Genomic DNA, 14,464 nt, shown 5'->3' on the forward strand with positions numbered 1-14,464 from the left:
GAAAGGGCAAGCGAAGGCCAGCCCCTCCCACAGCAGCCCAAGCGTCCTGGGCTTCTGAGGACTCAGCATTGAACCTGCCAGTCTGCTCCAGCAGGACGTGGAACAGGGTCTGGGAGAAAGGTGAGGCCTCCCTGCTGCCCTGGCCTCACTCTCCTACCCAGCAGGGACAGGGTAGGACTCAACCGAGCCCCACCTGGGCCAGCAACAAGGATGTCCCTGGCACACAGGAACATGCTCTGAACAGCACTGCGGAGTGACAGCTTAGGGACAATGCACGTGACATTGCTGGAAACACGACATCACCAAAGACCACCCAGTGACATGACCAGGGAACTGAGGACCTGACTTCGCTTGAACTTTAGTTTGTTTTTTGTTTTGTTTTGTTTCTGTTTTGAGATGGAGTCTCGCTTTGTCGCCCAGGCTAGAGTGCAGTGTCATAATCTCAGCTCACTGCAACCTCTGCCTCCCAGGTTCAGGGGATTCTCCTGCCTCAGCCTCCCATGTAGCTGGGATTACAGGCGTGAGCCACCGTGCCCAGTCCAATTTTAGTTTTAAGAAAAATTTCTCTATTCATAAAGCTGGAAATAATTCTAGGGAATAAGCTTTCCACAATTTAGAGCTACAGACGCCAATATAGAAGAATATCTAAACCATCACCCAAAAAACCCAAGTGGCAGGAATGCCTGCAGCAGGATGCTCAGCAGAGTAGGCCTCGGTGGGTGAGGAGGAAGAGGGTCCAGATTTGGGGCTGGGCCATGAGGGTGGGAGGGGCCAGGTGGGGCCACCACTCTCTCTTACTAGCTATACCCTTCCCCACATGTGAGTGATTATACTATAATGAAAACGGCTTAAAAAAAGAAGTGCTTCAAGCTTCCTTGTCAATGAAAGCAACAATTCACCAAATCTCCTGTGAGGGAAGAGGAGGCTGATCCCAGATGCTTTGGGGCCCCACGCAGGAGACCAGCGGCCCTGGAGCAAGCAGGGGCATGTCACCCTCTGTGGCGGTGCCAGAGCGGGGCTGGGTCAGGACGAGCAGCCCTGGGCACCTACCGTCGGCCGCAGCAGGTGTGAGGGGGATGTACTCGGCTGACGTGGGGCTGCTCAGGGACACTCGGGCTCCTGAGAGGTCGATCTTGGTGCTGCGGCAGGTGTTGGAGCAGACCTTGTCGTGCTGGTAGAAGTCCAGTTCCCCGGAGTCCATGATCTTCCTGTGGCAGAGGGTGGCATGGAACACCCAGGTCGGCCCCAAGGCTGAAGGCACCTGGCCCGCCCACCCTGACCTGGGCCATCCACCTGTGTGGGGCAGTCCTAGCAAAGGTGCTGGCTGCTCCACAGGGCAGGGTGGGCTCCATTTCCCTCTCAGCACAAGTTCGGCGTGCAGGACTCTGCTGCTGAGGAAGCAGCTGGCCCAGCTGCACACCAAGGCACTGTCACCAGGAAGGAGGCGAGCACTGGCCAGCAGGTGTCCTGGAGGTACCTGTCAAGACTCTGGGGGGCTGGGCCTTTCTGGGACATCCCACTACCTCAGCCCCCAAGGGAGTGACCCACAGCTAACAAAGGTGGGCCTGGCCCACCTGCATGCGTGTGACTCATTCTGAAGTAGAGGAAGGTGGGAAATAACTTCCAGAGGCCTTCCTCCTTCTAAAGGCACAGAGGCAGCAAAGGAGTGTGATGTGGGCACAGGAGAGCACCAGCAGCCCTGGCTGCCTCTCATCCTCATCTTTACCAGGAAGGCTTCGCACGGCCCAAACTGCTGAGAACTACCCTCCCATGGCTTTCTCTTCTGCCTCTCCAGAGGTCCACAGTCTCAGCCCTGTGTGTCTCAACAAGCCTGCCTCAACCCATGAAGCAAAGGTCAGAGGCTCCAGCCTCACTTAATCTTTGGGCAGCACAGACCTCAGGTACACACAGGCTGATGCTTCCGTGGTCATCTCAGGACATGCCTATCTGGTTGGTGGCCCCCACAGCTGTGCCACCAGCCATATTCCAGAAAATCAGAGGCCACCTCAGCAGGACAGGGCCTGAGCCATGGGAAAGGACCCAGAGCCAGTTAGTCACCCATGAGTCCTCAAACTCTGATTCCAGCACAAAGCAAGGGCCCTCCTTAAGAAGCAGGTGGAGGCCACACCCACACAGACTAAGACTGTGGCTCATGATTCACTGATAAAGTGAAGGCCAGGTGTGGTAGCTCACGCCTGGAATCCCAGCACTTTGGGAGGCTGAGGCAAGTGGATCACCTGAGGTCAGGAGTTCAAGACCAACCAACATGGTGAAATCCCGTCTCAACTAAAAATACAAAAATTAGCCAAGTGTGGTGGTGTGTGCCTCTAATCCCAGCTACTCGGGAGGCTGAGGAGGAAAATCACTTGAACTCAGGAGCAGAGATGGTGCCACTGTACTCCAGCTGGGCAACAGAGCAAGACTCTGTCTCAAAAAAAAAAAAGAAAAAAAACAGTGATAGGACAGAAATAAAGAATAACATAAAAGCTATGCTAAGAGATTAAATTTGGCTGCCAATCTGATACACAAATGCCAGATCATATATTTCTTTTTTTTTTTTTAATTTTCAGAATCCATAATTGGAACAGATCCTTTTGTTTCTCTTTTTTTCTGTTTTTTTGTTTTTGTTTTTGTTTTTTAAGACAGAGTCTCACTCTGTAACCCAAGCTGCATTGCAATGGCATAATCACAGCTCCCTGCAGCCTTGACTTCCAGGCTCCAGTGATTCTTCCATCTCAGCCTGTTGAGTAGCTGTGACCACAGGCATATGCCACTAAATCCAAATAATTTTTTAATTTTTAGTAGAGATGAGGTCTCATTATGTTGCCCAGGCTGGTCTCGAACTCCTGGCCTCAAGTGATCCTCCTGCCTCAGCCTCCTAAAGTGCTGAGATTATAGGTGTGAGCCACCGTGCCCAGCCAACCCTTTATTTTCTAACAGTGAAACAGCCACAAGTGCCTTCAGGTAAAGAACTGATAGAAATTAAAATGATACTGACAAAACAATCCTAAAAATCTGATAGTGCCCTGTTGGTATGGGTGTGGGAGGCGAGTTTAGTGTTTTGGGTGTGAGCAGGTGCAGCCACCCAGGAGGCTGTCGGCACTCAGCACATCTAAAATACGCCTCATCTTCAAAATCCCAAAACCCTACAAGAAAGCAGCAGCTGCCAGGGCCCCTTCCACCAGAGGCTGACCCCAGCAGAGCACCCACCTGAGCATGATGCCATTCATGCGGATGGCTCTCTTCCAGTCCTTCAGGGTGGACTTCCCAGCCAGGTGCACAAACTCCTTTGGGCTGATCACGTGCTCGTCATACTGTGGGGGACACAGCCGTGGGGGTCAGGGCCAAGACACCACACAGGCTGCCCTCCTCTCCTACCCAACCCTGAGTCAGGAGCGCATGGCGGGAAGAGTGCACAGCTCTGACCACCACAGGTCTTCTACAGAGCATTCAGGTGAAATAAGAACATGCCCCATAGGCACTGTAGCTGCAGTGGGGTGTGGCCGCATTGTCCAGCCCTGAGGGGACCGAGATGCTGTGTGCCTGGGGCTAGACCACACCAGGCAGAAGGTGTGTGGCCTTCTCTTCCTCTAGGCAGACAAAGCAGACTGCTTCCGTGCAATGTATTTTAAATACACATCATTGCATACGAGACGGCAACAGATGCCAGAGTACGGACTGAGCTGTGAACAATGCCTTCCTCAGGCCCCTCCTGATACCACCTTGCCCGACACAGCAAGCGTCGGCACCTGCTCTCACTGTGACACACACATACATCTGTTTCTAAGCCAGGGAACCCTCCTGCTTGCCAACTTCACCCATGTGGGAGCCCAAAGAACCTGAAAAGGTAAAATATTCTATTTAATCTTGTTACACAAGCAACTACTGAAACCAAAAAGTGGGTGGAAATAAAACTGCATTTACTTAGAAAACAAGCAGGCTGGGGATGGAGGAGTCACGGGGTCTCAGCAGCTGGACCCAGGCACAGGAGCCGTCTCTACCCTGGGGCTGTGCTCAGGTCCAGCTTGCTGAAAGAAGCGATGTTCCCAATCTCTGAGCATCTGCACACCCACGCATGACCCCCATGCCGCAGATGAGAACACTGAGCCCAGCCAATCTCTAGTTCTCCCTCGTGTAGCTAATCAGGGAGACCAGACTGGAAGCCCAGACAGGTGGAGTCCAGAAGACCCCTCCAGCCACTGCCTGAGACTGGCAGGAAGCCTGCACCCGCTGTGACGGAGGCTGTCTCCGGCCATCACTTCTGCCCACCTGGCTCACACATAGGAAACTCAACTGCACTCAGTGAGCCTGGTCCTCTCTAGAGCCCTAGACTCAGCCAGCCTCACCCCTACCCTCCTATGCCTGCCTCTCTCCTTTCCTGTTATTCTTCTCGTCCAGGTTTTCCTCTCACAGTGAGGAAGCTACATGCTGTCCTCTCCTGAGTGGCTCCAGGCGCTTAAGTGTCACATTTACCTGGGCTGCCAGAACCCAGAGCTAACAGAGCCTGCTCCTGACCCTCCAGACCACACCCATGTGGCCCTGCTCTCATCTCTGAGGCCCTGCTGGGGCGTCTCTATCGATGCTGAACAGAGCGGACTGGTCAAATTCACCCACATTTCTCCCGACTCTTCACACCTTCTCACACCACTTCCACCTGGAGTCCCCTTGTCTCCACCTGAAATGCACATTCAGAACGTCCTTCAGCCATGATCTGCTGGAGGCAAACCGGTGCTTTTTTCTGAAAATGTCTTTTTTCCAGCTTAATTTTAAAGACAACCTCACAGTGTCAGCACTCTCTGCACAGTGAGGCTCTGGCACCACCACTTCTGCTCCTGGGCTGTTTTCAGGAGCTCACGGCTGGCAGGATTCTTGGCTCCTGAGTAAACCGTATCTCCTCTCTGGCTAGATTTACAGTCCTCTCTGTCCCTGTCATTCTGGAATTGCATTATGATGTCACCTATGGTATACTTCTTTTGTGTTTCCAACTTCTAATTCTGATATAATTTCAAACTCAGGTGAATTGCCAGCATAGTCCGGGAGCTCTCGAATGTGCGTTCCCAGACCCACTGGCTGCTCCCATCTGCCCCTTGCTCCCTTGCCCCCAGCTAGAGCTGTGCATGTGCAGCCACTGAGATCGAGGCAAAGATGCGGGCCCCTGGGCCCTCAGCACTTGTGTACATTTCCTAAGAACAAGGTTCTCTCATACAGCCACAGAACGACTCACATCAGGAAGTTATCATTCATATATTATTCTCTAATCCCTTGTCCACATTCAAATTCATGAATTGTCTCATGATAGCCTTTATTGTAAATTATTGTGGGGTTTTTTGTTTTGTTTTTTTTTTGAGATGGAGTCTCACTGTTGCCCAGGCTGGAGTGCAGTGGTTCAATCTTGGCTCACTGCAACCTCCAACTCCCAGCCTCAGGGATTCTCTTGCCTCAGCCTCCTGCGTAGCTGGGAGTACAGGCACATGCCACCATGCCCAGTTAATTTTTCATAAAGATGGGGTTTCACCACATTGGCTGGCCTGGTCTTGAACTCCTGATCTGAGGTGATCCGCCCACCTAAGACTCCCAGAGTATTAGGATTACAGGCGTGAGCCACCACGCATGGCCCGCATTTTCTTCTGATGCAGGATCCAGCCCAAGACTGTGGTCCATACAACTGCCTTGCTCTTCAGTGACTGTCACCATTAAGACAGAGCAGCAGGCCAGGCGTGGTGGCTCATGCCTGTAATCCCAGCTTTCTGGGAGGCCAAGGCAGGCAAGTCACCTGAGGTTAGGAGTTCGGGGTCAACCTGGCCAACATGGCAAAACCCCATCTCTACTAAAAATACAAAAATTAGCCAGGGAGGGTGGTGGGCACCTATAGTCCCAGCTACTCAGGAGGTTGAGACACAAGAATCACTTGAATCCAGGAGGCAGATATTGCAGTGAGCCAAGATCATGCCACTGCACTCCAACCTGGGCGGCAGAGTTAGACTCTGTCTCAAAAAAAAAAAAAAAAAAAAGACAGAGCAGCTTCTCAGCCTGTAAGTTTGCCTTGATGTTCCTGGAGCTTGTGAGTCAGGTACTGTGTAGGCTGTTCTCCGTGTGTGTCTGCTTTCTCATGAATAGAGGATGCTATGAACTGCCAGAAGAACACCACGGAACTCCTGCTCACTCCATCAGGAGGCTCCAGGGGTAGGTCTATCCCGAGCCTGCTGATGTGAAGATGGATCGCTGAGTTACGGAGGCATCTGCCAGCTTCCCCACCACAGCTACGACTTCCCTCTGTAATGGCTGCATGGCTTACTGGGGTGCCCTGAAACCTGCTTACGACTCTGACCCATCATTCCTCCCAAACTTGTTAGCTGGTATCCTAAGAGCATTATTTTTCTCTATGTATTTATTTAACATAAATAAATACCATTAAATATATTAAGAAAGGTGTCGGCTGGGCGTGGTGGCTCAAGCCTGTAATCCCAGCACCTTGGGAGGCCAAGGCGGGCGGGTCACGAGGTCAACAGATCGAGACCATCCTGGTCAACATGAAACCCCGTCTCTACTAAAAATACAAAAAATTAGCTGGGCATGGTGGCGCATGCCTGTAATCCCAGCTACTCAGGAGGCTGAGGCAGGAGAATTGCCTGAACCCAGGAGGCAGAGGTTGCAGTGAGCTGAGATCACGCCATTGCACTCCAGCCTGGGTAACAAGAGCGAAACTCCGTCTCAAAAAAAAAAGAAAAGAAAGGTGTGGACTTGCAAGTCTTATTTTACTTGAGTGATGACTCATGACGATCACTTGAACGTAGGCAGTGGAGTCTTCATGCAGGCTGGGGTCTGTCAGTGCCCTCCCACTCACTGTGGACAGCTCTGTCCTCAGTTATGAAAGCTCTCAGCCTCTCTCCTCCTTCCAGAACTCTAATAGATGTGTTAGACTCTCATGGTTCCTGAATACATAGATTTCTTTTTTTTTTTTTTGAGATGGAGTCTTGCTCTTTCACCCAGGCTAGAGTGCCATGATGTTGGCTCACTGCAACCTCCACTTCCTGGGTTCAAGCAATTCTCTTGCCTCAGCTTCCCAAGTAGCTGGGATTACAGGCACCCACCACAACACCCAGCTCATTTTTTTTGCACTTTTAGTAGAGACAGTGTTCACTATGTTGGCCAGGATGGTCTCGAACTCCTGACCTCGTGATCCGCCTGCCTCAGCCTCCCAATTACAGGCATGATCACCACACCCGGCCTCTTTCTTTTTTTTTTTTTTTTTAATTTAAGTAGAGACTAGGGTCTTACTATGTTACTCAGGCTGCTCTTGAACTCCTGGGCTCAAGCAATCCTCCTGCCTCAGCAACCCAAAGCGTTAGGGTTAGGTGTAAGCCATGGTACCCAGCCTTTTTTATTTCTTAAAATAAATTACTAAATATTAACAATTTTATCTTCTAAGCTTTAAAACCCCAACAGCTGAGCTGCTGCAAGGCCAACTCTGCTGCCTGCAGCTTCTGTGCGTGCTCCAGGAGCACTGCTTCTTATGTGTCCAGGATTCCACAGAAATTACTTGAAACCTGAGATAAAGGTGAATTCTTCCAAAAAGTATTTTTTGTTTGCTTCTGTCAGATTCCAGTTCCCCCAGGAATTCTGTCAGATTCCTTGGGGAATCTGGGAGGTACTGATAACTAAACTCTCAGCTTGAGGCCTTCAGACAAATAAGGCCACCTATGAATCCTACAGAGGGTGTTCCCTTCCCAGTGCCTGGGACAGGAGATGCGGAAGTCCCGATGCCGGGGAGAGGAAGTGTGAGTGGATTTACCCCTTATCAGTGTGGGTGCCGGGGACAGGAGGTAAGGGAGTATGTGGTGGATTCACCCTGGGAGGTGCCAGCTTTGGAGGGGACAGTCCCCACCTCCCACCCAGCACACACACCTCGAGGAGGTCCTGGGCTTTGTCTTCTGATTTCTAGCCCTGCAAGGCTGAGAAAACCAAGCTCAGGTCAAGGCTCTCAGGGCAAAAGCTGGACACAGCACCCCATCTGTCTCTCAATTCTGTCACTATTAGGTTCCCAGGCCTCAGTACTTCCTCTTTCTTAGCCAGTGTGAGGCAGCATCTACAAGATGCTTTATGAAAGTATCTTCCCTGGCATTTTCAGCTGTTCCAGCACAGGTGAGCCTGGTATCTCACCTGTCAATGTTGCCAGAAAGAGAAGACCTTCCCTCTTGTCCTGCTCCTTACCAAGAAGGGAGCTTTTCTGGAGCAGATCTCATTGGATCTGCTGGGTAAAGCTCCTTGCCCAGGAGGGCCTCCCAGCTTCCCTGCCACAGCACACTGCGGCCACACAGCGAGTTCCTCTTCCTGAAGGTTCTTCCCGCACCTTCTACACTCCCCCCAGCCCTGGAGACCCTGCCTCAGGATGTATTTGGCACAGCTGCACCCCCAGAGCAGGCATAGATGCCATGAGCCCTCTCTCCCGGGCCCTGAACGCAGCCTGTGCTCACCTGAACACATTTCACATTGATGCCAGGACACACAAACTTCCTCCAGATGAGGTTGGCTCTGCTGTCCCCACAGGTGATGGGGTAAACAATCTCAGCCTCCAAGTTCTCCCCCTCTTCAGCCATCTTCACTTCTCACAGGCGCATTGACAGGAAAGGGTAAAAACAGAAAATCAGTTACAACCTCTCCAAAGCATTTCCTGAAAATGCAGAAAACAGCTACCAACCTGTAAACCAAAAATTAAAATCCAGGAAGGCCTGAGACAGCCAAGGTAGGCAGGGCATGCTCATCGGTGCCCTGTTATTTTGAGTTTCAGGGTTAAACTCACTAAACGATTTAAATATAGTTACATTAACAGAATTCCATTAAACTATGGTTAAACTGAAGAGCCACTTAAGAAAATATAATCAAACTTTAATTTAAACAATTCTAGGGAAACCTAAGGTTTTAAAGGTTCAGGGCCTGTAATCTCAGGCAAAAGAAAAATATTAAGAGTGTCAGAGGCCAGGCGTGGTGGCTCATGCTTATAATCCCAGCACTTTGGGAGGCTGAAGCAGGTGGATCACGAGGTCAAGAGATCAAGACCATCCTGGTCAACAAGGTGAAACCCTGTCTCTACTAAAAATACAAAATTAGCTGGGCATGGTGGTGCGTGCCTGTAGTCCCAGCTACTCGGGAAGCTGAGGCCGGAGAATTGCTTGAACCCAGGAGGCGGAAGTTGCGGTGAGCCGAGATTGTGCCATTGCACTCCAGTCTGGGTAACAACAGCAAAACTCCATCTCAAAAAAAAAAGAGTGAGATAAAAAATTTTTACGGGGCCAGGCGAGGTGGCTCATGCCTGTAATCCCAGCACTTTGGGAGGCCCAGGTGGATGAATCACCCAAGGTCAGTAGTTTGAGAACAGGCTGGCCAACATGGCAAAACCCCATCTCTACTAAAAACACAAAGATGAGCTGGGTGTGGTGGCATGCACCTGTAATCCCAGCTACTTGGGAAGCTGAGGCAGCAGAATCGCTTGAACCTGGGGTGGGGGGACAGAGCTTGCAGTGAGCCGAGATCATGCCACTGAGCAACAGAGTGAGACTCCCTCTCAAAAAAAAAAAAAAAAAAAAAGAACCAGAATTTTTACTGGCCAGGCTTAGTGGCTCACACCTGTAATCCCAATACTTTGGGAGGCTGAGGCTAAAGAATCATGTGAGGCCAGGAGTTTGAGACCAGCCTGAGCAACAGTGTGACTCTATTTCTTAAAAAAAAGTGTTTTTTAATTAGCTGGGCATGGTGGCAGATGCCTGTAGTCCCAGCTACTCAGGAGGCCGAGGCAGGAGGATCATCTGAGCCTAGAAGGTCAAGGCTGCAGTGCCCACTGATCATGCCACTGTGCTCTAGTCGGGGCAACAGACCAAGACCCTGTCTCAAAAAAAAATTTCTTCGGGGGTCCAAAGTGGCTCCCGCCAGAGGTCATGGCGCTCGCGAAGGCGAGGTCATCAGTTCAAGGCTAACCTGAGCAACCTCATAAGCTCAAACTGATTGGAAAAAAAAAAAAAAATTTCTTTTTACTACCATTCACTGATAGTTGTAATAAACAGATACAAGAAAACAATGGTACTGAAACAGAAGAAAACAAAATCCAAAAGAGGAGAGAGCTGCAAACCTGGGGCTAAGTGACTTTGCTCTTCTATTTATTAGCCAAGGGCTGTCACTAGAAACATATGGCAGGCCCCACCCGTGGGGGGCTCTGGGGCCTGGTCCTCACTCCTAAGGGCACACAGCTTGGGAATCAGCCGAACGAAGACCTTGTATATCTCTGGCTATTCCCCATTTTGAGTGCAGGACTGTCCCTTCCCAGCTGCGGCAAGAAGGCAGGCTTCCCACCCAGGGTGGCTTCCTACCTAACACGGCTTCCTTGAGCTGGGAGGAGGCTGTAAAGGCAGCGGCAGCTGCCGCCGCTGCATTTTCTGTCTCCATGTTATCTTCTGTCAGGTCAGCCCTGGTGAAGTGAAGGAAAGAGAGAAGAACCTCAAGATCCTGGAGGCATAACCTGCAGGGCACTTTCTTCCTGACAGCACTTGGTTGACCTGTTACACTTTTCTCATTTCATTCAGAAATGGAAGAGGCCGGGTGCGGTGGCTCACACCTGTAATACCAGAACTTTGGGAGGCTGAGGTGGGTGGATCACTTGAGATCAGGAGTTCAAGACCAGCCCAGCCAACATGGTAGAGACAGCCCAGCCACCCTGTCTCTACTAAAAAAAAAAAAAAAAAAAAAAACATATAAAATTTAGCTGGACATGGTGGTACTGTTGAAGCTGGGATGGGAGAATCGCTTGAACCCAGGAGGCGGAGCTTACAGTGAGCCAAGATCACACCACTGCACTCCAGCCTGGGTGATGGAGCTAGACTCCATCTCAAAAAAAAAAGGCCAGTGCGGTGGCTCACGCCTGTAATCCCAGCACTTTGGGAGGTCAAGGCAGGAGGATCACCTGAGGTTAGAAGTTTGAGACCAGCCTGACCAGCATGGTAAAACCACATCTCTACTAAAAATATAAAAATTAGCTGGGTGGTGGCTCGAGCCTGTAATCCCAGCTACTCAGGAGACTGAGGCAGGAGAATCATTTGAACCTGGGAGGCAGAGGCTGTAGTGAGTGGGGATTGAGCCACTGCACTCTAGTCTGAGCGACAGAGCAAGACTCTGCCAAAAAGAAAAAAGAAAAGAAATGGCAGAGGCTGCGTAGGTCTGAGAACTGAGCGCTGATGGGCGCCAAGCTGGCCTCAGGAACACACATTTTCTGTTTGGTTTACAGTGGGGAGCACCCAGAACAGCACATGGCACCTAGGAGGTAAAACCAGCAGGTGAGGCCAGGCGCGGTGGTTCACGCCTGTAATTCCAGCACTTTGGGAGGCCAAGATGGGCGAATCACTTGTGGTCAGGAGTTCAAGACCTGCCTGGCCAACATGGTGAAACCCAGTCTCTACGCAAAATACAAAAATGAGCCGGGCATGGTGGTGCACACCTGTAATCCCACCTACTTAGGAGGCCACAAAAGGAGAATCGCTTGAACCCAGGAAGCAGAGGCTGCAGTGAGCTGAGATCACACCACTGCACTCCAGCCTGGTGACACAGTGAGAGACTGTCTCAAAAAATAAAAATTAAAAAACAGAGGTGAAACCAGAAAGATTCGTGGAGGCATCAAGTGCTCCAGTAGAGATTCTGCACTTCCATTTCTGTCTTTAATAAAATATTTAATTTCCATGATAATCACTTCATACGGCTATAGAAACTATCAGAAAATATACAATTTTAGAAGAAAAACCACCATGGCCCAACCTCATAACAAAATAAATTGTAGACAAATAAAAATGTAAAGGTAGCCAGGCGCGGTGGCTCACACCTGTAATCCTAGCACTTTAGGAGGCCGAGGTGGGTGGATCACCTGAGGTCAGGAGTTCAAGACCAGCCTGGCCATCATGGTGAAACCCCATCTTTAAAAAAAAAAAAGTAAAGATGAACCCATCAAAGTATTAGAAGGAAAAAAAGGGTTTTTTACTAGTTTCTAAGTGACAAAGGGTTTTCTCATACAATACAAAACCAAGAAATAAAAAAAGACAACTTTGCCTTTAAAAATAAAAATAAACACTTTCAGTGCTACAAAAAACTAACACCACTAACAATTTTTTTTTTTTTGTAGAGATGGGGTTTCACCATGTTGGCCAGGCTGGTCTCGAACTCCTGACCTCATGAATCATTCGCCTCAGCCTCCCAAAGTGCTGGGATTACAGGCATAAGCCACCAAGCCCAGCCACAGGTTTTTAAGAAAAGAAAAAAAACTTGGTGGTAAAATGCTTAAAACATAAGGACAACAAACTGCTAATTTCCTGATATGACAAAGAGGTCCCACAGACCAATGTCACAGCATGACAGGGCAATGGAGAGGCCACAAACAGAGGCTCTGGAGAAGCCCTAGAAAGACACTCACAAGGAATGAGAACAGAAACAGCATGAAATGCCACTTTCCCCAGACAGACAGCCCACGGGAAAGAACCAGGGCCACCATGCGGAAGGGAGAGTCTCGGCGTGGATGACACTTTCCCCAGACAGACCACAGGAAAGAACCAGAGTCTCACGTGGATGCCACTTTCCCCCAGACAGACAGACCACAGAAAAGAACCAGCACCACCACGCAGAGGGGAGGGTCTCGGCATGGATGCCACTTTCCCCAGACAGACAGCCCACAGGAAAGAACCAGCGCCACCAAACGGAGAGGAGAGTCTCAGCATGGATGCCACTTTCTGCAGACAGACAGCCCACGGGAAAGAACCAGCACTACCAGGCGAAAGGGAGAGTCTCAGAGTGGATGACACTTTCCCCCAGACAGACAGCCCACAGGAAAGAACCAGCGCCACCACACGGAGGGGAGAGTCTTGGCGTGGATGCCACTTCCCCCAGCCAGCCAGCCCACGGGAAAGAACCAGCGCCACCATGTGGAGGGGAGAGTCTTGGCGTGGATGCCACTTTCCCCAGACAGCCAGCCCACGGGAAAGAACCAGCGCCACCACACGGAGGGGAGAGCCTTGGCGTTGATGCCACTTTCCCTAGACAGACAGCCCACGGGAAAGAACCAGCGCCACCATGTGGAGGGGAGAGCCTTGGCATGGATGTCACTTTCCCCCAGACAGACAGCCCACAGGAAAGAACCAGCGCCACCATGCGGAGGGGAGAGTCTCAGCGTGGATGACACTTTCCCCTAGACAGACAGCCCACAGGAAAGAACCAGCGCCACCACACAGAGGGGAGAGCCTTGGCATGGATGCCACTTTCCCCCAGACAGAGAGCCCACAGGAAAGAACCAGGGGAGGGTCTCAGCGTGGATGACACTTTCCCCTAGACAGAGAGCCCATGGGAAGGAACCAGGGCCACCACACGGAGGGGAGGGTCTCAGCGTGGATGACACTTTCCCCTGGACAGACAGCCCATGGGAAGGAACCAGGGCCATCATGTGGAGGGGAGGGTCTCGGCATGGTGGTGCCAGTGTGGGAAGCAGGATTCCAACGCTGTCCTCAATGAAAGCCCACCCACAGCCTAGAAACATGCCTTCTGACCCACACCTCCATTTCTAGAAATTAATCCTGCAGACACGGTGTTCTCACACTTGCATGAGGGTTTTCTGAAACAGGGAACCAATCTCCAGTTTCTGGAACCTGTGAGAGCAGCTGCCTCAGGGGAGTCGATGTGGACAAGCTGGGAGAGGTCTGGGTGGGTCTCCCAGCTGTGCACCTCATAACAGCCAACTGTATAATGTGTGTACTTCTAAACTTCCAGAAGTTTGCTTAAAAACACACTCAAGGGCCGGGCAAGATGGCTCACACCTGTAATCGCAGCACTCTGGGAGGCCGAGGTGGGCGGATCACCTGAGGTCAGGAGTTTGAGACCAGCCTGGCCAACATGGTAAAACCCCGTCTCAACTAAAAATACAAAAACTAGCCAGGCATTGGGGAGACGCCTGTAGTCGCAGCTACTTGGAAGCTGAGACAGGAGAACTGCTTGAACCCGGGAGGTGGAGGCTGCAGTGAGCCAAGACTGCACCACTGCACTCCAGCCTGGGCAACAGAGCAAGACTCCATCTCAAAAAACAAACAAACAAAAAAATACACTTGGCCTCGGGAGGGCTCATGGGCGCCCTCCCTGTTCTCTTGCCTTCAAGACCCCATGCCTCAGTCTCAGCACAGCACAGGTGCCCCATTCATAGAGGCCTGATGGTGCCCATATCTCAGGACTGGCATCTGGGGTGCACAGCCTTGAATTCCCATCGCTCACTCACAACCTGGAGAAACAGGGACACCGGCCAAAGCAGTGGGAGCCAAGGGGAACACCTGTTCTGGGGGAAGCCAGCTCTGGGGAGGTGACTCTTGAGCTGAACCTGGAAATGCCGAGAGCCAGGAGCTGGGCGTGGGGGTGGCTTGCACAGGCTGAGAGCAGGGCGCCAGGGGCTCCCAGG

At 51.1% G+C, this 14,464-nt stretch overlaps 1 protein-coding gene across 2 annotated transcripts in view; it reads right to left on the reverse strand.

Moving 5' to 3' along the window:
• Positions 1–14,464, reverse strand: part of GMEB2 (glucocorticoid modulatory element binding protein 2) — a 40,527-nt gene that overhangs the window by 8,209 nt on the left and 17,854 nt on the right. Inside the window, exons 3-6 of one of the 2 annotated variants that reach the window (XM_035302929.3) lie at positions 10,362–10,459; positions 8,475–8,597; positions 3,211–3,314; positions 1,051–1,208 (exon numbers count right to left, since the gene is read on the reverse strand). In XM_035302929.3, the coding sequence (XP_035158820.1) occupies positions 1,051–1,208; positions 3,211–3,314; positions 8,475–8,597 (385 nt within the window). In that variant the 5' untranslated portion in view covers positions 10,362–10,459. Of the gene's footprint in view, positions 1–1,050; positions 1,209–3,210; positions 3,315–8,474; positions 8,603–10,361; positions 10,460–14,464 lie in introns of both variants that reach the window. The other variant, XM_035302928.3, reaches the window with a different exon arrangement.

This window comes from Callithrix jacchus, chromosome 5 (assembly GCF_049354715.1).
Source record: "Callithrix jacchus isolate 240 chromosome 5, calJac240_pri, whole genome shotgun sequence".
In the NCBI taxonomy this organism is placed as follows: domain Eukaryota; kingdom Metazoa; phylum Chordata; class Mammalia; order Primates; family Cebidae; genus Callithrix; species Callithrix jacchus.